General features: G+C 36.3%; 2 protein-coding genes across 2 annotated transcripts; both read right to left on the bottom strand.

Moving 5' to 3' along the window:
- Positions 1-595: 595 nt before the first annotated feature.
- Positions 596-4,788, bottom strand: LOC149000038 (uncharacterized). The gene is made up of 3 exons (XM_089140454.1): positions 2,088-4,788; positions 1,158-1,591; positions 596-1,079 (listed from the first exon to the last, which is right to left on the bottom strand). The coding sequence occupies exons 1-2, from the start codon at positions 4,786-4,788 to the stop codon at positions 1,194-1,196; spliced, it is 3,099 nt and encodes a 1,032-aa protein (XP_088996580.1). The 3' UTR covers positions 596-1,079; positions 1,158-1,193.
- A 4,158-nt stretch (positions 4,789-8,946) lies between these two features.
- Positions 8,947-19,855, bottom strand: LOC149000037 (K+-H+ exchange-like protein). The gene is made up of 8 exons (XM_089140273.1): positions 19,476-19,855; positions 19,318-19,382; positions 19,137-19,235; positions 18,395-18,442; positions 14,820-14,889; positions 14,520-14,591; positions 13,246-13,380; positions 8,947-9,591 (listed from the first exon to the last, which is right to left on the bottom strand). The coding sequence occupies exons 1-8, from the start codon at positions 19,677-19,679 to the stop codon at positions 9,448-9,450; spliced, it is 837 nt and encodes a 278-aa protein (XP_088996399.1). The 5' UTR covers positions 19,680-19,855; the 3' UTR covers positions 8,947-9,447.
- Between the last annotated feature and the right edge of the window lie 1,210 nt (positions 19,856-21,065).

Raw genomic sequence — 21,065 nt, 5'->3', positions numbered from 1 at the left:
ATTAGTACTATTATTAATATAGAGTAATTTATACCCTTCTACAGCTCAGGAACTCTTCTTAGTTGTTGATAAAAAAAACTCAAGATTTCTTGCATGGTTCCTACATTTGCATCCAAAATTTGATTATGATGGCTATTTAGAGTATTCTTAGTTTTCATTCTCTTTTTTTCCGTTGGAGCTTACTGTAAGAGTAGAATAAGAGAGATCCATTTGCATTGTTGGAGTTTAAGAAATAACTTGATCTTGATTGTTATGGAGCACTAAGTTCTAGTTTCAGCAAGATTTCTTGACAATATTCAATAATACATTTTTGCTCATTTGTAGCATTCATTATATATATGTACATAGATACTAATAAGGTTAAACGTGCAATTAATGCACATAATACATGTTTATTCAAAAATATAAATTACCTAAAATGATTTATATAATTCATTTTACATTGCATATTATCCAGGTCAAACTTGAACAAATTCTATCATTTAAAAAGAAATATTCCTTCAAAAGAAAAGAATCTAAGTTCTAATGGTCTGCAATTCCTACAATGCATTTGAGCTTGAAGTTGATGTTTTCCCTTTACTTTAGGTTGAGATGAGACGTCTCTTCAGCACATCCAAATCTTCCTTACATGAAGATTGTCATGACTAGTACATAGGAAGAAGATGGTGACATATGAGGGCTTCATTCTTCTCCAAGACCCCTCTTCTTATAACTAATTCAATACCTGAGCAAGAATCGATGGATTTCTTACAGCAAAACCAGATTGATTAACCAGTTAAATCAAGAACCGAGTACAATTCCATAATAAAATACAGAAAAGTTGTAATAATAATAATCAACAAGAAAATGTAAATCATAAGAAACTTGGGATGTTTATTCCAATGAAAGTAGAAGCTAACCGGAGAGACATAAATACACATTTTAGTTTAAATTTATCTATGAAAGAAACTCACCAAAAGACAAATAGAAATTCTTCAACAATTGGTTATTGTCGCCATTTGCAGAAGACCCCGCCAATTACTTAAAATTTCTCCTTTTATTATTGTCCTTGAACTTGCTCATAGAAATCCACATATATGCTGCATGACCACAGAATATTCAGTGTTACTTATATTACTCTAAACATCAAAAAATAAAATTTTAAAGTTCAGCTTCACCTTCTAGTTAGGTATAGTTCTTTTGAATTGATTGAGTCATGCTTCATGAAAAATATTCTTGATTACATGCAGTTCCTTCACAACATCGTTCATTTGCATACGTTCTCTGGGTGACTCCATGGAGCATTGTAATGCAATCTCAATTATTGAAGACACACAATCATGCAATTTATCTGTCATATGACTAGGACCTTCAATTTCATTGACAACACCCTCTTCAATTTCTTCTCTATGTTCTCCCCTGCCTAAGAGTGTGGGATCCAAAATTTGCATCATGCATCCAGGTAAAGTCGCCTTTGCAAAGTCATGGAGGTTCAAGTCACCAGTAAACATTTGATCTGTTGGCCTTTTTCCTGTGAACATTTCTAGTAAAAGAATCCCATAGCTATACACATCTCCTGATGTAGTTGCCCTTCCACCCATGCCATATTCTGAAATTACAAACCTCTTGCTATTAGTATGGCAATAAGAGATTTCATATATAGGACAAAAAACTATAGTTTGGGTATAGAAATTGTGATCACATATTGGTATAGATATATATATATATATTGTGATCACATTACCCAAATTAGCTATTTTATCAAATTGGATTGATTAAGGGCCGGTTTGGTTACATGAGCCTGGAGATTTCAAATATCTCGAGATTTCAAATCTATAGACTTCAAATCTATGGAGTTATAATTTATAAAATTAAGTGTTTGGTTGTGGAATGAAATCGGAATTCATCCTAAAAATTTATTTGATCGCTGTTTTGTGAATGTACAATTGTATGCTTTTTGAAATCTCGGTTTCACCCCTACCCATAATCTCGTTCCCTTTTCCTCGTGAATGAAATTTCTGTCTGGTTTTTACACCACGGGTATATTCTCGGATTCTGATCCGTGATCTCTGTTCTGTACCCGCCAATAAAACATAGATTTATTACACGTGCAAGATAGCCAATAGATCCTCTTAATCCAGTCGTACTAGTTTGATCCTGAGATGAATTGTCTTTGGGATCTAAAAGTAGCTTCGCCAAACCAAAATCACTAACATGCGCAACCATGTCATGGTCAAATAGAATATTGCTTGGCTTTAGATCACAATGAACAATTGTTATATAGGAGTGGTAATGAAGGTAATCCAATGCAAAAGCAACATCAATTGCAATGTTCAATCTTTCAAGAATATTTAAATTCCTTGATCGATAGTGTGCCTCTACCGGCGGATGCAGCCATTCATCTAGGCTTCCATTAGCCATGAACTCATAAACAAGAGCCTTGAAATCTTTTCCTTTTGAATCAAGACTTGAACAACAAGTTAAAATGCGAACAAGATTTCGATGTCGAATGTTTCTTAGTGCTTTACATTCAGCTATAAAGCTCTTGTACGATTTTGAGTTTTGAAGGTTGAGTACCTTGATTGCAACAGTGGTTTCACCTTGGTTGATAATCCCTTTATATACCGAGCCAAAGCCACCAAAACCTATGAAATTAGTTGAAGAAAATCCTCCAGTAGCTTGAAATAGCTCAATGTAAGAAATATTTAAGAATTGATTACCACTTGATGGTGCAGATGTAGGTTTACTTTTTGATCTTCTTATCCAATAGAGAGTAAGAAAAGAGGATATCAAAATAATACCAAGAACCACACCAGCTATTTCCAGAACTACTCTAGAAAGATTGGATCTTTTTTTATTTGTATATCCATGGTTTTTGCATGCAGATATGTGTAACTCTGTGATTCCCCCACAAAGCTTGTCATTTCCATACATAGCAATTGCACTTGCATTTCCAAAGATTCCTTTTGTTGGTACTTCTCCCTCAAGATTATTGAATGATAAATTCAAACTCTGCAATGCCAAAAGTTTTGCTATATCATTTGGGATTGGCCCGATTAAATTGTTGTTTGAGAGATCCAACTCTCTAAGTCCCTTCAAAAGAGTCAACGACTTAGGAATGGTTCCCTCAAGAAAATTATTCCCCATATCAAGATATTCCAAACTATTACAGTCACCAATGGTGGAGGGGATTTCTTTAGACAGTTTGTTGTTTGAGATAACCAATGCAGAAAGACTCTTCATGTTACCAATTTCAATTGGTAGGGAACCGACAAGAGAATTATAAGATAAGTCAAGGCCAATTGATAGGGAGGAAATGAGAAAGAGTTGTTTAGGTATTGGACCTTGGAGGTTGTTTACATGAAGGGTTAAATACTGGAGTTGTTGGCAATTTCCAATGCTAAAAGGGATATTTCCATTCAAGCTATTGGAATCTAAATGGAGATCATACAAATGAGTGAGGTTGCCTATGGAAGAAGGTATCTGTCCTGAGAGTCTATTTCCACCCAAGTGTAGTCTTTGAAGGTTTAAAAGTTTCCCAATAGTAGATGGAATATTACCTTCGAGAAAGTTCTCCTTCATGTCCAATCCAATTAAGTAGATAAGATTCTCCATCCCCATAGGAATAGTTCCGGATATTTGATTCCTTTCCAATCCGAGTATTGAGAGTTGTGATGAGAGGTTTGCTCTGAAGTTGGGAATTGGACCCCTAAAATCATTACCTCCTAGTTCCAAAAACTCAAGATGCGTAGAGTTGACCAAAGAATTTAAAATATCTAAATCACCACCTTCCCTTGTTCCACATTGATTTTCAACTATAATCAAATAATGAAGATTTTGAAGATCACCCAAGTTGTTAGGGATAGGGCCAATGAAACTGCACTCACCTAGATCAATTGATTCAAGTGTAGAAATATTGGAAATGGAATTTGGAATACCCCCTGAGAAAAGGTTTCCTCCCATGGCTAGGTTTATGAGATTTGGAAGAGAGAGGCCTATGTCTTGGGGAAGACTCCCTTGCAATTGGTTTTGTGCAATGGAAATCGTTTCAAGAGATGAGAGATTATATATTGAGATGGGGAACGTACCACTTAAGTTGTTTTCATGAAGTGCAAGAAAGTATATGTTTGTTAGTTGGCCAAGGGATTTTGGAATGCTCCCTTGTAGTCCATTAAAACCCAAGGAGATAATACGAACAGAGGACATGTTCCCAAAAGAAGCTGGTATGGTTCCTATCAAGCCATTACGATTAATAGAAATTATCTCTAGCTTTGACAAAGTGGCAAAGAGTTCACTCGGAATCATCCCCACAAAATTGTTACGGGATAACCAAATTTCTCTTAGATGAGTGCAGTTGGCCAAGCTGGCCAGAAGCTCTCCTTTGAGGCTATTGTTCGTCAAAACAATATATTTTAGTCGAATCAGATGACCAATCTCTTGGGGGATTTCACCATCAAAGCTATTGTTTGCAAGGTTGAGGAAACGAAGGAAAGAAAAATTTCCTATGAAAGGAGATATCTTACCTCCCAAGCCCTTGCCTTCTAAATTCAGGCTAACAACCCATTGTTGATGACGATGGCCGCATGTGACCCCATCCCAGTTGCAAAATTTGATTGAATCGTTCCAAGAACTTAGTGCTCCATATGGATCAAGATCAATTTGTTTCTTGAACTCCAACAAAGCAAATTGATCTGTCTCATTATTCCCTCCTAAAATCATCAGTAAGCTTCCAACAGAAAACAGAATAAAAACTAGAATACTCTGAAGAGCCATGAGAATCAAAATTTTGGAATGCAACGTAGAAACCATGTAAGAAATCTTAAGCTGTTGAAGAGTATAAATTGCTATATTGATAATAGTATTCTTGCCGAAGTGATGTGACATTGGGTCCATGTAAAATTTGTCCAATTCCAATTCAAAAGAACGACTTCCACTTTTAATTAGATTCAAAGTCACTGCGTAGCTCATTTGAGAATTTAGTGGTATTGCATTAATTTCTTCTGAAATTGGTCATTGTTGAGATGGTTCGTGTCTCTAATGCTTTCAACTTCTTTTCAAGATTGTGATAGAAGCCACTTAAATGATTTTGAAAAAACTTGCAAGTCAAGAATTTAGTGGTCGCATTAAATGCGTAGCACTGAAGCAAAATAATTTTTTTTTTTCCATAGGCAACCACATCTTGTTATGATGGTAGGTGTCACTCATGCTTTCAATTTCTCTGAGTTTCCAAGGTCATGATAGAAGCCCACTTAAATGCTTTCAAAAAGCTTGCAAGCATCATCAACAATGCACAAATGAGTGAAAGGGAAGTATTCTCTAACATCACTAATTTGACTAATGTCTCTATCCCCAATCCACGATTACCTATTTTAGTTGATGATGATGATAGGTGGGTATCTAGATTGAATTCAAGGGGGGATTTTACGGTCAAATTAGCATTGGTTGCAATAAAAAAAGTAGATCACCTTTAATGAACAATTTGGAATCTAGGTGGTGGAAATTTATGTGGAAATTACCGATCCACCCTAAATTCATCATATTCTTTTGGCGTACATTGAATCATGGGTTCCTTGTACGAGCAAAAATTGCTCAATGGACTAACATCCAATCTGATTGTGTGTCTTGTGGGAGGGAAAGGGAAACTATTTGGCATGTTTTGATTTCATGTAATTGGACAAAAATAATCCACACGGCTGGTCCTGCAGGTTTAAGAACTGAATACTGGGTAGATACATCCGTTTTAAGGATGTGTATTCAAAAAATTCAGTCTCAAATGGATAAAAAAAGAGCCACGTGGATTGTGTCTGTCTTCATCATTTCTTGCTATTTAATATGGCAGGAACGAAATGGTGTTGTCTTTTCAAACAAAAAACTTGATCCAATCTCGATTATCAATCGGATCAAGTATTGGGTGGGTTTGCTTCAACCAAAATCACAAGTGAATGGGAATCAAGGGGAATGTCAAATAGACGGTTGCTATAATGAAACACAACATGATGAAATACATAGCCAAATATGCACTTTTATTCCACCAAATACTAATGTTGTATTAATGTGTGCAGGGATTTATAACAAACGGGTAAATGAGGCTAGATGGAGCATGGGGATTGCAGTAGATGGACATATACAGTCTATCAATTTTTGTATGATTAATACTAATGATGTTTTGGAAGCTGCACTAGTTGGATTGCAAGAATGTTTCAAAGTTGCGAAGATTTTGGGACTAGAAGTACAACATGTTTGGAGTAATCAGCCAGTACTAAGAAAATTATTATCCAGACCCTTTCAGCTAATTTGGCCCTTCTCTGTAATTGAAAGTTTGATGCAGATAGCTACCAGAACTTTGGATATTTCCTTTGAAGAATTTCCAACCTCACAGCTTCATACTAGGATAACTAATCTAGTGCTAAATGCTACGGTAGGATATACAAACTATAATGAGCTGTATGACTATATGTGTGATTGTCTTTAACTATATATATAACATGATTCACACGCCAACGCAATATACTACTAAATCTATGAGCAAAGAATAAATTTTATTATGTAAAAAGATATTACAATAAACATCTCTCAACCAATTGTCCGAACAATATTATAAAACTCTTATCCAAAACTCTAATAAGGTGAAAATCCCAAATCTCACAATATTCAAACATGAGAACATAGTACATATTTATAAATTTAAATTCTATCGGGTTGGATCATAGCCTCTGCAACCCCCCCCCCCCCCGCCCCCCCACCATAAGCCAAGATTAGTGATGGGCTCAGCCACTTTCATCATAAATCTCACGAATCGAGTGATTTGGATTGCTCACTAAAATATGTTGAAGTAGATCTATCTTCAAAGTTGGGTACAAAAATTAAGATCACAACATTACATTTATTATCTCTACCTTTTGAAATAATTGACATTTAAACTTAAACTATTAACTCAAGACTTCAAATATCAAATTATCAATCTGTTGGTCAAAATGCCTTTTATTTGTTGAAATTGTTTAGTTCTTCCCCACACCTCCCTCCATAGCTACTCTTTCTCCCTCTCCCTGTTCACTTCAGGATCAGATTATAGTTACACAACGCAATGGGGTTCTGTTCAAGGAACCAAGACCTCCAAATTTTCTTACAACTTCAATGCATTTTGAAATCACTGTGGAGAAAATGTCATTAAAATGGGTTAATATTGTATTATAAGTTTCTGTACCTTCTCAACTGTGGAGAAAATGTCATCAAAATGGGTTAATATTTCTGTCCCTTCTGTGGTTCATACACCATCTCTATTTTTCAGATTTAAGACTATTGTTTTGGCCTCTCTCAGGTGCTGTAGCATGGAAATAACATCAAGTATCATTAGAAATTTATTTTTTTTAGGATAAATAGTATCACCAAAGACTAAAACTCAACCGTTTGATAATTTTGCAATACGAGACACTCCCACGATGCAGATACTACTTTTATGAACTATGCCATAACTAAGAAACGCCTTGAGGATGTAGTCGTGGTGCGCGCAAGTTGGCCCGGATGAACCTCATTTCCATAAAAAAAAAAAACTATGCCATAACTAAGTATGACTTACCCTTCCCCAAAACCAAATTTTTAAACAATTAATAATAATACTAATAAGGAAAAATACTTGCTTGTTATAAATTTCATATATATTAATTAATTTCTATCTTTTTTTGAAGTTTTTTATGAGAAGTTGATTTGATTGCCGATAAAAATTTGTAAATGAAAAACAAAGGTAGGCTAATAAGTGTTTGAAGTTTTTTTTTTTTTTTTAAATATATATAATTAACACGGTTGACTAGTCTATAGCCATATGAAACAAGGAATTGAGAACCTCAAGTTATTGACTGAATTGACAAAATAATGAAATCTAGTCTTTCATTTCTTTATTTTGTTTATCAAAACAACCTAATATAAATTCATCACAAAGAGAATTTATTTGGGTTAAGCTGAACCTGACAGACCAGCCCTTGAAAGCATTTTAATATCACAAAACAAAGTAGAAACAAATTGACTATTACAAAGTATTGAGAAAAGATACCTACCTTAAACAATCATTCCATGGTATAGATATCCTTTTAATTTTACATACTTCCACTAATATTCAAAGTAAATGATTGGTCTGAACCACATACATAGAAGTTGCAGATCAATCAATAAGGGAGTTGAGAGGGGAGGAACTTAATGGAACTCCCTTACAAGGAGGGGCTACAACTACACAGAAACTGAAGCAAAAAAAAAGAAAACAACATGCGCCTATGAATAGAATGAAATGCATTTGATAAAACCAATTCCTTTATCTTCTATAGCAGCCTTCCTCCTCTTTTTCTTGTTTCTGTTAAAGCCTTCATGTTATTCTTTTATATTTAATGATGACTGAGACTAAGCAAACTGCTTCTACTACAAGAAGTCAGATCACCCTGTACTGAGAACCAGACGAAAATTTGGGACTTGGGCTTCAAATATGAGATGTACTGATCTTCGGTACCTCTAGATAATGAGTGAAAACTATTTAAACCTGGTCAACTGCAAAGGCTCAAAACTAGTACCATTGTCTATGGTATTAAAGGTTTTATAGCACTGAAACATATTCTAAGATTAGGTTATTTCATGAGTATCATTCCCTATGACGAAGGCAAGCACTGGGTTTGGTATTAGTGTTCTGGCAAAATTTCCAGTAATTAACAAGAGCAAGAACCATTGAATTAGCAGGTAGAGAGGTATTATTACCACAAACAAATGAATGTGATTCTAAAAATGTAGTTGATTGTATCCTTCATCAAATTTCTAATGGCAATTGCAGCAATCATGGCTGATAACATTGCCAAAAAGGGAAAGAATTATCCTTTTTTATTTCTCTCCCTTTTTTCTTTTTTTTTTTTTTTTTTGGGGGGGGGGGGGGGGTTTGTAACCAAAGAATTGTCCATTTGGCTGATACCTGCTTTGCGTTTCCAGGCATGCTACATGTTAACTTTCTTCTTCTTTCTTTCTTTCTTTCTCAACTTTCAGAACAAAAATAATAATCTGATTCATACAGCTGCAAAAATACTTCATGTGCCAAAGATATGAAAATACAGATGATCTGTCAACTATGTTGATGTAGCCATTCTGTAGGTTTCTTTATCCTTCTTGCAAACCATTCTAGTTTAACTCTCCTTACCTTAATTTTCCAACATGAATCTGTAAACTCCAAGAGGTGAACTTTATGTAGACTCTCTTTGGGGAAAAAGAAGATCAACCCATAAATGTTTATTACTACAGGATTTCCATTTGCGAGTTCAATAAAAAAAAATTACATACCTCCAACTACTCAGGCTGCATTTTCTCTCCTCATTTTTCAGGGTTTGGCACAGAATTAAGCAACCCAGCATTTTCAGTGAAAAAGAAATGAATACACTTTTCTTTCATTGGAAACCTTACTGTTAATTGTCTCCAACAGCAAAGCAAATGTGCAACAATTAGCTACACTGAATTTCTGTACTTGAGAACTTCATTAATATCTAAATTATACTTCGTGCAAATATCAGAAATAGCACACTTACTAAGACCGTCCATGGGATCCTGGCCACAAGTAAGCCTGTCAAGCTCCTCAGACGGGTGCAAAACCTAAATATAAATGGAAAAGCAATCTCAATTTTATTCCTGTGGGATGGCGATGGAGTGAGATAAAATTGCCTGAGGAAATGAAGAAGATGATGTGGTACAAAATACTCTCAAAATACATTTGGGTAAAGAGATGAACATTAAGAATTCAACAAGTAATCACCTATTTCTTACCTACAATCTGTGGATGACAAATTTTTATTCCTTGTGCTTTTCATGCTATTCCTCAACCCTCCCCTTTACAGTAATTTAACACTTAATGGCACATACCAGGTGTTGAATATCAGCATTAATCAGTGGGTTGTGAGGGTGGTCAAGGTCAGAGAACTGTCGAAAAATTTCACTGGATCTCTCTCTTTACAAATTTAGCAAGTCAAGATGGCATTTGGATGCTCACCAGTTAACTAATTGCACAAAAGGTGCTAGGCTGGTATGCCGATTAGGCATCAACTTGAGAGCCTTAGATGCCTAACCTGCCTAGGTGACTGCTTTATTACCATTTTTGCATTTTTTTTTTCATTGAACGTCTACAGATTCTAAATGAAATGTTGCTACTGACTAATGTACAACATACTAATGTTGGGAAGTAGGGTATTTTATAATTTGGTTTTTAAACTTTAAACATTGAACTTGAAAGATGGTTTTGGCTTTGCTGCTAATGATTATGTTCATGGTATGAATCTCATGATAGGATGAATCTTTGTGTGTTTTTGTAAAGAGTGTTTTTGCAGAGTACCACTTAAGTGGGCTTATAATTCCTGACCACCCACTTAAGTGAGCTAAATTGCATGGCACCCACTTTGCACTTTTTGCAAAATTGCAAGTTACCCACGGTTAACTTTTCAGCTAGTTTGAAACAAAAATGACCATTTTGCCCATAATGTGTTGATAAATGTAATTTTTGTCTTTCATATTTGAGGGTTTTAAGTTTCTAAATTCACAAGTAGCCCCTAACTCCCTTTATCCATCTTCCTCCTATATCTAGCTAGAAACCCCACCACAACCCCTCCCCTGCCAGTGACCACCGCCCAATTGCAACAAATTGGAGAAAAACAGAAGGCCTCTCCAATCTCAACTTGTAAAGATGAGGGGGTCGGGGATTGTGAAGATGAATTTTGGAAAAGAGAGTAAAAACTGTTGCAATCATTGAGATTTCTGAAATCCATATCACAGAAGTGGCATATTAATCTAGAAGAACAATACAAGATATTAATCCATCCATATAATAAAACACGCAAAATCTTATGCTTCTATTACAATGAAGTTAGTCATTCATACACACACACATGTAAGGATGTAATGTCTTCCACAATTTATCAAGCAGCTGGTATACAAAGAGTCAATACAATGGTGTCACTGAACAACTCTAGGGCCAAAAGATCCACATCGTATACCAAATCATAAATCCAGAGAAGTAGAGAGAAAGAATGTAAGGTATAACTGTTCAAAGTTCACACAAAATAGGAGTCTGAGAAAGAGAGAAATTGACCTAACTGAACACGATAGCTGAGTACGAGTTGAGACTGGAGAGTCCCTAGGACAGTGAACTAAAAACTAAAATTTCTGTTTACTGAGTATAGTTAACAAAGATCGAGATGGAAGAAGCCGAAAAACCAAAGAGATTTTTATGATGCTCTCTGAGATTGGAGAGCCATTCAGTTTTTCTCCAGTTCGTTGCAATTTTGCAATTGGGCGGTGGTTGCTGGCAAGGGAGGGGCAATGGTTGCCAGCAGGGAGGAGCGGTGGTGGGGTTTCCGGCGAAATATAGGAAGAAGATGGGTGAAGGCCGACAAGGGCTTCTTTTTGTAAATTTAGAAACTTAAAATCCTTAAATATAAAAGACAAAAAAAAGTATATTTACCAACATGTTATAGGAAAAATGGTCATTTTAGTTTCAAACTAATAGAAAAAATTAATCGTGGGTAACTAGCAATTTTACAAAAAAGTGCAAACTGGGTGCCGTGCAATTTAGGCCACTTAAGTTGGTAGTCAGGAATTATAGGCCCACTTAAGTGGAAGCCTTGCAAAAAACTCTTTTTAAAATTATTTATTGGTAAATTTGAAAAAGAAAAGTAAAAATAAAAAACTTATATTTACACTTAAGCTCCCCATTTTATATACACTGTCAGATCTAATTGGAATTACATGGCACAAATCTGAAGGCCTCACGGCCATCACAAATCCAAAACAACCTCAGGTGTATGGAAGAATCCCTACACTAGCACCACAAAATCATGACCATAGCTTAGGTTTTTCTAATTTTTAATTAGTTTATTATTTGTTTTATTTAATTTGAAGGTGTAATTCCATTGGGAACGGTGAAGTTATTACTGCTGTCAGTGGCTGTTCTTCAACAGCAGTAGGTTCTGACCTGAAGTTATGCAGTTCCTGTAATCCTGTAAATTACAAAAACCCCAAATTCTGTTTTTCTATTTTTGATTTTCCTGAACCCTAGCCCATCTCCAATCCAAACTAAGTCAATTAACTATTAGAATCCATTGGAAATCTATCCCAATGCCTAGGCAAACCATTCCGTAAACTCCAGATCAAATTACCATCCAAGCCAAGGTTTTCCCCTTATCTTGAATTTTTGGACTCTCCAAGAGATCCAGAGTTCAAACTTTGATCTATACCAATCTAACCAATAGAATTCTCCCAAACTTTAGGATCATCCCCATGTACCATACCTAAGCTCTTCATAAGTTTCGCTTTCATCTCCATCCAACACTCCAGAAATCAATAATGATCCTTCTTCCAACTGAGAAGCATCTTAACTATCCTATCCCACAAGCAATCTTTCAAACTTTTACCATCACTGATTAACATGAATCCAAATCTAACTATAACCATTTGAGATGGTTCTTTGAGAGGTCCTGTTATTGGTACTTAGTTGAACCTCTCTAATGTAAGGCTACATCAGACAGCCAGAGTACAACCAGGTACAGTTTCAGCAATTATGTTTTATCTTATTGCTTGTGTGAAATACGCAACCCTCAGGTTGTTTGGACTTTAATTGAAAGGGCTCTTCCATCTGCAATCCAGCCAGCAATGGTCTTCTCATCACAATGTTTAAGATGGATAGGTTTTTCTTGAAATTACATAGTACAGCTTTCATCAATTTTACACAAAACCACTACCTTTAGAATTTCATAAGCTTCAGCACAGTTTAATTTTAAAGCTCCCATTTAGTCCTTTTGTTCAATTTTATTTTCCATTTGGCCCCATTCCTGTTGAACCAACCCAAAAGGGTCCAATCTATTTCAGAATGAACAGAAATTTTGGCCAACCAAAAAAAGAATAAACAGAATTGTTGCTGCTCTTTTATCTTTGGAATTATTCACTTTGGTAGCCCAAAGCTACCTACCAGCGCCTTGGAACAAAGTTGCATTACCTATCCAAAGATTTATGCAAACCTAATAGCCTGACATTCTTCATTTATTTGGAATACCACTTTAACTAATATTCTTCTTCATCTTCTTTCTCCAAACCCCAATGAAGTTATATACAAGAATAAAAACATGAGAAAAAAATTTGAGGATCCTAGCAAGAAAAAGAAAAATGAAGGTGGGGGATAGACAAGGGTTTAATTCCTTGTGAAAGTCTCCCATCTTGATGAGTTAAAGTTTCTTGGATAAATTACAAGTGAAAGATCCTTACCCATGATGGATTGAGCACGCTGAGTGTTCCACAATCAGAATCATCATCAGAGGCTTCCTCTGCAGCACCATTTGTTATGACTGGATTCCCAGTTGCTGACCCATCTGAGACTAGTAGAAGAAGCCTTTCACTTCCCTGAAATCATTTAGAGGGGGACAAAAATAAACTAATGACCTCAATAAGTTCCATAAATGATAGAAAGAGAATAAGGTATTTTTAGTTACAGGAACTAATTGGATGGCAACTGCACCTGCTTCAAATCCACAGTTTAAAGCTCACAAGTTTTAAAGAGCCTAGACATTAAAGGTAAACTTCCATTTTCCGCTATTTTCAAGAGCATGAAAACCTTCAACAACTCTTTTTCCACATATTTTGTTTTAATAGGAGAATTTAAATAATTTCACTAACGACAAGCCTTTAAATGAAGCAGATGCTCATTCCGACAAGGGCTATCTCTATTAAAAAATAAATAAGTCATGCGCACTTGAAGTTTTCTTGTGGTCCAAGTACATCAGCTTAGGCCCAAGATGATCATATTATCATGGCTAAGAAAGCAGGAACTCACACATACAAGACTCTAGGTTATTGGCTTAAACTCACAAAATAAACTAAATTTAATTGGAAAAATGATCAGTGGAATTCCAACCCCACAGGAAAAAAGCAGTTAAACCACATGGCTGAATTTAAATGGAACGAAATTTCTTCGATCACATACAGTACTCAACATGAAAAAGCATGTTATTTCTGGATATCCATTTGAATAATAGATATCCAGAAGAGAGGAAAAAGAGAATGGCTTACAAGCATGTTAAATAATAGATAAATAGAGCATGGTTCATTTCTGAATAACACTTATTGAGTCTCAGAAAGTTTGCCAAAAGTCTCAGGGAACTAGGTGTGAAGTCCGATAAGACACTGCTTGTTGTATGCTTTGAAAAGGGCAAAGTGGCCAAGGTGGAAGGACTTAAGCAAGATATGAGATTAAGAAAGAGTTAAAAGGTGGAAGGACTTAGGCAAAGGTCCTATAAGACATTGCATTTTGCATGTAAATGGAAAGATGGAATAAGCTGCCTGAGAAGAAATAAATGACTCTCTTAAATAATTCTAGAAAACAACTACTCAAGTAACCTGTACAACACTGCACCCTCTTTGCTTGGATCCCTCTTATAACAGGATTTTCAGTTTAGCATAAAAATAGAGGGGCAACATGCAATGATGATAGACTTCAGCACAAAACATTACAAAAGCTTACACAAATATTTCCTTGTACACACCTTCAGAGCTCTCCAGTTAGAATATGTACGGAACAGAACCCAAAAGAATGGGATGTTAGGTAAAGGCAGAACCTACATAAAATACCGAGGGGAAAAAATCAAGTAAGAATGGTAAAATATAAGAAATAAAATCATCATTTCAGATAGGTAATCTAAATTCTGTACTGAAGATGAACACTCTGAATCTATAAGGAAAATATTTCAAAGGAAGGACAGATAAACATGATTTCAGACAGAATGCTAAAACACAATTCACCAGCTAATCAAATGTTTTTTACCCTAGCCTTTGGGTGAACTTACAGTGAAAGCAGTGGTGAATGGAAGCAATGTAATGGAACCATAGAAGTATTTCCCATGAATTATAGTTCCCCTGAAAACCAGATAGTGGAGTACCTCTTTTCAGTTAAATGCAGTTCACCTAAGTCACAACTTGAAGGCATCAGTGAATTGCACTTCCAAAGTCATGACATATAATGAAATATTACAGAGACAGAGAAAGAGATAAAAATAAATAAATAACAAGCTTAACATATTTTGCAGATTCCAAACTTTTCACAAGGTGCAATTCAAGAAAGAAGACTGTTCATATGCTACAGTTCACATATACCATTCATGTGATGCTATTCAAGAAGATCTTTACTGGGGCCCATATGGATCTATAGTCGAGTTTCTAAATATCTAGCAACTATTTCAGTGGTTACTATTTCCTTGTAATGCTAACAAACATTGTTGTCAAAGCGTCCACCTAGGCAGCAAGGCAGTTTTGAACCGCTTAATTGACATGTTGTTTTTTTCCGTTTCTTTGCCTAGGCGCTACCACTTTGTCTCCTTGTGCGCCTTATTGCCTCCTAGACACTAAAGCAACCACTTTTTTTACATTTTGTACATTATATTTTTTTATTAATTTTATTTTTTAAATCAAAATTTATTCTACAAAGTCATATATAAATATAATAGTTAGTCATTTAGGAATCGAGGCCCAAACTGCAAAGGAACTCTAAGGCCCAAAATGATCGGGACCCTCAAGTCCGTTGGCTACAAAATGTGAAGCATGAGTCATATTCAACATCAAGAATCAATGAATCATTAAATGGACAAGGACTTGGAGATCGGACTAATGAGATCTATTTTTTTGGGTGAATGTGATTATCAAATGTTTGTATAGCTTATTATAAAAAATAGTTGTATTGAAAAGTAGTTTAAAAGTAATTGTATTGAAAAAATTTGACCCATCCGCTTTGGTAGATTGCCACCTAGGCGCCACTTTGTAGCCTAATCGCCGAGATAGAGCCCCAACCGCTTTGGTCGCCTTGCCACCTTGACAACCATGCCAACAAGTCAATTGCAAGACTTACTAAATGGGGCCAACTACATGGATTCCAATCGGTTTTGTTTGAGACCATACTAGATAAGAGGCCTAAGGTATGCATATCCTTTCCCACCATTCTAATTCCTTCAATCTGAATTAAATTGCTTCTTTGTACAGGGGCATTTACAGGCCTCCTAATAACAACTTAGGGGGTTGATCCTGCAAATTTGGTGAAGTCCCATAGGTAATTTGGGCTAGCTCTAGTTTCTAGTTTTTAGGATTTTAGGAGGCATAAAAATTCAAGAATCTTACTGGTTTTTAGGGCTCCAGATGTCTAATTGGGCTGAAACTTGGGGGTTACATACAAGTAGGGATAATGATATAAGGATAGGATCCTCCATTTTTGTTTGGGTTAGAATGGCTAAATTTAAAGATATGAAGTTTCTTGTTTTAGGGGTTTTAAGAAGTTTGAAAATTCAAGAAAACACAATAAAACTAATAAAAATGATAGGAGGAGGAGGATGGAGTGCTGGCAGCTAGACACCTACAGAGGAATCTTGTCTTGAATTGTGAAGGATAAGGTGGCATGCATGGGTAAGAATTTACAACCAATGAAGGATCCTTGATTGATTTCACAAAGAATCTTTTTAGCATACACCTCATAAGTACCTTACCAAGGGCTATGAACACCATTCTAACCTGAGGACCGTAAAGACAATAACTTTGGCTAGCAAAGGCGGGCATTTTTTGTATAATAATCAGCATATCTTTCTTCTTCCCTCTATGAGGAACCCCATTTGGAAGTCTACCTATTTTCACCCTTACACCTCACAACCACAAATTCAAGAAGCCCTTTTCTTGGATTGCTTAGGTTGGTCTCAACAAAATCTTGGTTAATTAGATCTCATTCAATTGAGGCTACATGAATTTCTTTCCTATATCTTTCATCTCTCTGATACACTCCAGTATAATATCTATTATAATCACCATTCTGACACAATGCTTGATACTTCAAACCTTGAACCTGCAAAAGAGATTTGGAAGTCTGCTCAACCTGATGTATCCCCCAGATTAAGGACCACTGGACCAGTCTTCAGGACCACTTAGATTCAATCCAGCAATAAATTAGGGTTCTTAACCCCTGCAATTATGACTTCTCAGGACAACTCATGGGTGAACAGCAGCAAATTAGGGTTGATTATACACTGCAGCTATAGGGATGAGATTCCTATACCCTGCAGCTAGAGTCTGTAAAGGTCTAGGGGTGATTTAGGGTTGATGGGGGAGAAGAATAGAATTCAGCCAGGTTGAAATAGGGTTAGGCAGGAAGAGAGTTAAATCTGATTTGAAAGAACTTAATTTTCAGATTTAATTCCCAAACTAGGATTGCAAAATTAAGGTTTTCTAATAGGGTTTCTAGAGGGTGGCTAGGGCTGAAGGTGGAGGAGGAAAGAGAATTGGATTCAGGTGTGACGTCTGAGAGATATAGGGACGAGAAGGTCTAGGGTTGTTAGGGTTTGTATTAAAAAATAAATTGCAGAATATAGGGTTTGGGTGAGGGAATAGCGGTGAGTGGGGGTGGAAGTCGAGTATGAGGGAAGGGATGAGGTGCCGGTCCTAAAAGAAAAAAGGGTTTTGAGGGAGGGGTTTAGAAGTTAAGAAGAAAATACGGATTGGGATGGGGGTGCCACAAGGAGAGAGGGAGGGGGGTGTGGGGTAGGGGGGAGAGGGAAGGCAGGGGTGGGGGTCAGGTTTAATACGCGCTGTAGAGGGGAATGAATGACAATTCACAGGGGGATGCTGGAAAGCCTCCAACATTCTTCAAATATCCCTTCAATCAAATTTTATTAATCATCAACTGCCTTGTTTACATGTGAATCGCTTTAGTTATAGCCTCTACAATGAAGGAAGTTGCCCAAGGATCCTGTTTGGTAACATAATCATACACTCAGCCTCAAACACAAAAATAAAATTAAAGGAAGGAATCCAATTTAAGATGGGATTCCAACTAGACCTTTCCTGAAGGACTCCTTTGTACATAATCATACACTGACTCACACAAAAATAAAAGTAGTACTGGGACCCTAAAATTATGTGTCATCTAATAGGACCCAATAGGACTCCAATGGGGTGGCAAAATAACCAAATCGTGCCCCATGTGGTTCGGCCTTCCTATAGGACCACAAGGGCTGGGCCAGCAGCCCCACTATTTTCTTTCGGCTCTTGGAGCCTCTCCGGCAGTTGGCCCTTCTGGTTCCATCAAAACTTTGTTTCAACTCCATCCAAGTGTTAGATAATGAAACACCATCTATCTTCTGCCTTTTGATTTTTTTTAACATGGATTATTGTGTTTTTTGTCTTGTGGGCATTTATGTTCTATTAAAGCCCATCTTATCTACCCTAGATCACATCAAATATGCAAGGATCCTATTACTGGAACCCTAACATGTATTAAAGGATGAAGTGAGACTTTTTAATTAAAAAAACTGAATTACCATTCACACCCAAAAGACCAAGCTTATGAACCTCAATATACTAAAAATTCATGCGGAAGCAAAATAGTTACCTCATTGCAATATGTCTTAATCTTCGGCGTACCATACGTGGATTTAAGCTGCAATTTTTCAAGAAAGTTGTCCTCAATATGCAAGTAAGGGGCTGTAGTCAACAAAAGAAAACTTCAGAAGAAACAGAACAGAGGTCAGGCATTTTTCTTGCTTCCTTCCCCTCCACACCCCCCTCCCCGGTCGCCCCCTTTCTTCTTCCTTTCAACCTTCTCCTCACAGGAAAATCCACAAATGGGAAATTCTACATCAGAAGAAATTGTACTTGGATGACGTTTTGTGAAAGTCAAGTAGACATACATAGGTATATTTTCATTTTCAGTAATCATTTTACCAAATGCCAATATCAACTAGCAAGTTGAATTGCAATCCAGCTGCAAAGTACTCCCAGAAAATTTCTAAATGCTTCGAACCAAAGTTGATCAAGATTCTATAAAATGGGAGGAAAACAAAAAGACATAACTAATTAAACCTTACAATTCAAAGTTTCTGAAAATCACAAACTATGATCAATTCTATGCAACCACATACCAAGTTGCAACATATAAAAGGGGAGTAAAGCACCGATGACTAAATCACCGGTATATTATATTCCACAAGCCTGCGCCTGCTAAAATAACCTGGCCAGACATTCTCAAATACCAGTTTACATGAAGGACATCCATGAGTAGCTTACCAGGGTATTGAGACAGCAAGTACCTAAAGTAAAATACCGTGCACTAAGCAAGTGTGACCGAAACAAACCTCTTCGGGTAGATAATTTCGACCTTCGTATCATCCTTAGAAATAGATTTCAACAGATACTCAGAAGGTTTAACACCAGATAAAAGACGCAGTCCCAAACTACATAGGAACACAAATAATATCAGCAAAGTGGAACCTTTACCAAGTCAAATTCGAAATAATAGACAATACAAAAGTTTACCCATGTATCCTATTTTTAAAACTTCCAACAGGAGCACTCTCCAAACCGAGCCAAGCTCGATTCATCTGAAAATGCAAACCCAATTCACATTACTAGTTGAAACGGAAAACCCTCATTTGTGGCTCCCAACAAACTAGTAGTCAATGTGGAAAACTAACCTTATCAGAGATGAAGTCAACAACGAGTTCGGCATTCTCATTCATCGGTTTCCCATTAGAGGAGATCTTCTTCCAAAGACCTACCAAAGTAGGAGCTTTTGCAGAATGGGATCCTGAATCGGTAGTAACAACTGAAGGATTGACTGATCTGCTAAAACACCAGTTCCTTCCTTTGATTGGAAAAACTATCACTCGAGCAATCATGATTTGAACAATACCACAAGAAGTAACAGAGATTGAAGATGAAGGAAGCGATGATAATAGACTAGAAATTCATTATAATGCGATCATTGCCAAGTGAAACCCTAAGCAACTGCAACTGCTCCATTAGAAATTGCTCGACTAACAGAAGCGATAGAGAGATCCGTACGGATCGACAGCTCCACACTGCCACTACATCTACGTGTACCCTCATTTTGTATTAATTAGGCGACACCTGTGATATGGTGGAGGAACCGTTGTGATTTTAAAATAAGAAAAAGGTTGGCAAACACTCTCCCTATGGCGGAAATTTATTAGGTCCATTTTCTTGTCAGAAATAGACCATCCATTCACTTGTAAGTTGGTGACAAGTGTCCCAACATCCCATCAAATTGTGAAAATTCATTTACGAGTGATTGATGTGACCTGTAAATAGATTTCTACCATTTGATGTAATATTAGAACACTTGTCATAAGAAAAAGGTCTGGCAACACTCTCCCCGGTCCTGGTCGGAAATTTATCAAGTCTTCCTTGTCAGAAATAGACCATCCATTTCCTTGCAAGTTGGTGACAAGTGTCCCAGCATCACATCAAATGGTAGAAATCCATTGATGTGACCTGTAAATGAATTTTTACCATTTGATGTGATGTTGGAACACTTGTCACACATCTATAAAAAAATGAACCATCCATTTCTTACCTCTGATAAATTTCCTACATGAATAAGGGTTGTTTTCCACCCAAAAAGAAGTTCAAAGGGTTAGTTCAGTTAGCAAAAATTATACTTGGATTGTTGAAATCTGCCAAATATGATTTAGATTCGGATAATTGTTAATCGAATGAATGATTTCTGTTAAAAAATAATGTTTACTTTTAGTTTGAAAAAAATATAGTATATTTAAAGATAAAAAAATTTTGTAAGAATATTTAAAGATGAAATATGACATATGAAAATTCAATATTCTTTGTATTTGTTCTGAATTTCTTGAATTTTTATCCAAGTACTAGAGGCTCAATGTTTCTCTTTAGAGACCATGTACATCGATCCTATATGAATCCTATGGGTCACTCACCTCCAACGCTTGAGTTAGTTTACTCTTGTGCCCACGTAACCCTAGTCCCCCCTTCCTCTTCTATGTCAATCAAGTTATCTTCATTGAGTCTCTTCCTCTGCTTTCTCCATCTCAGTCAAGCCTAACTCTGTCTTCTCTCTCTTCAACTCTAGCACCAGCATCGGCACCTTTCCAACCACTAACTTTCACTAGAGAATGATAAGTTCACATGCATGAAATATAGATCCCTGAGAAGGAAAAAAAATACAGTCATTCATGAGACAAGAACTAGAAGTGAACTAACCTTAATAAACAAATGGTAGGGTAAATCTCTCA

This window comes from Hakea prostrata, chromosome 11, assembly GCF_041222555.1.
Source record: "Hakea prostrata isolate BN-2017 chromosome 11, UWA_Hpros_2, whole genome shotgun sequence".
Classification (NCBI taxonomy): domain Eukaryota; kingdom Viridiplantae; phylum Streptophyta; class Magnoliopsida; order Proteales; family Proteaceae; genus Hakea; species Hakea prostrata.
Note: the sequence above shows the minus strand (reverse complement) of the source record. Positions and strands in the feature narration are given on the sequence as shown.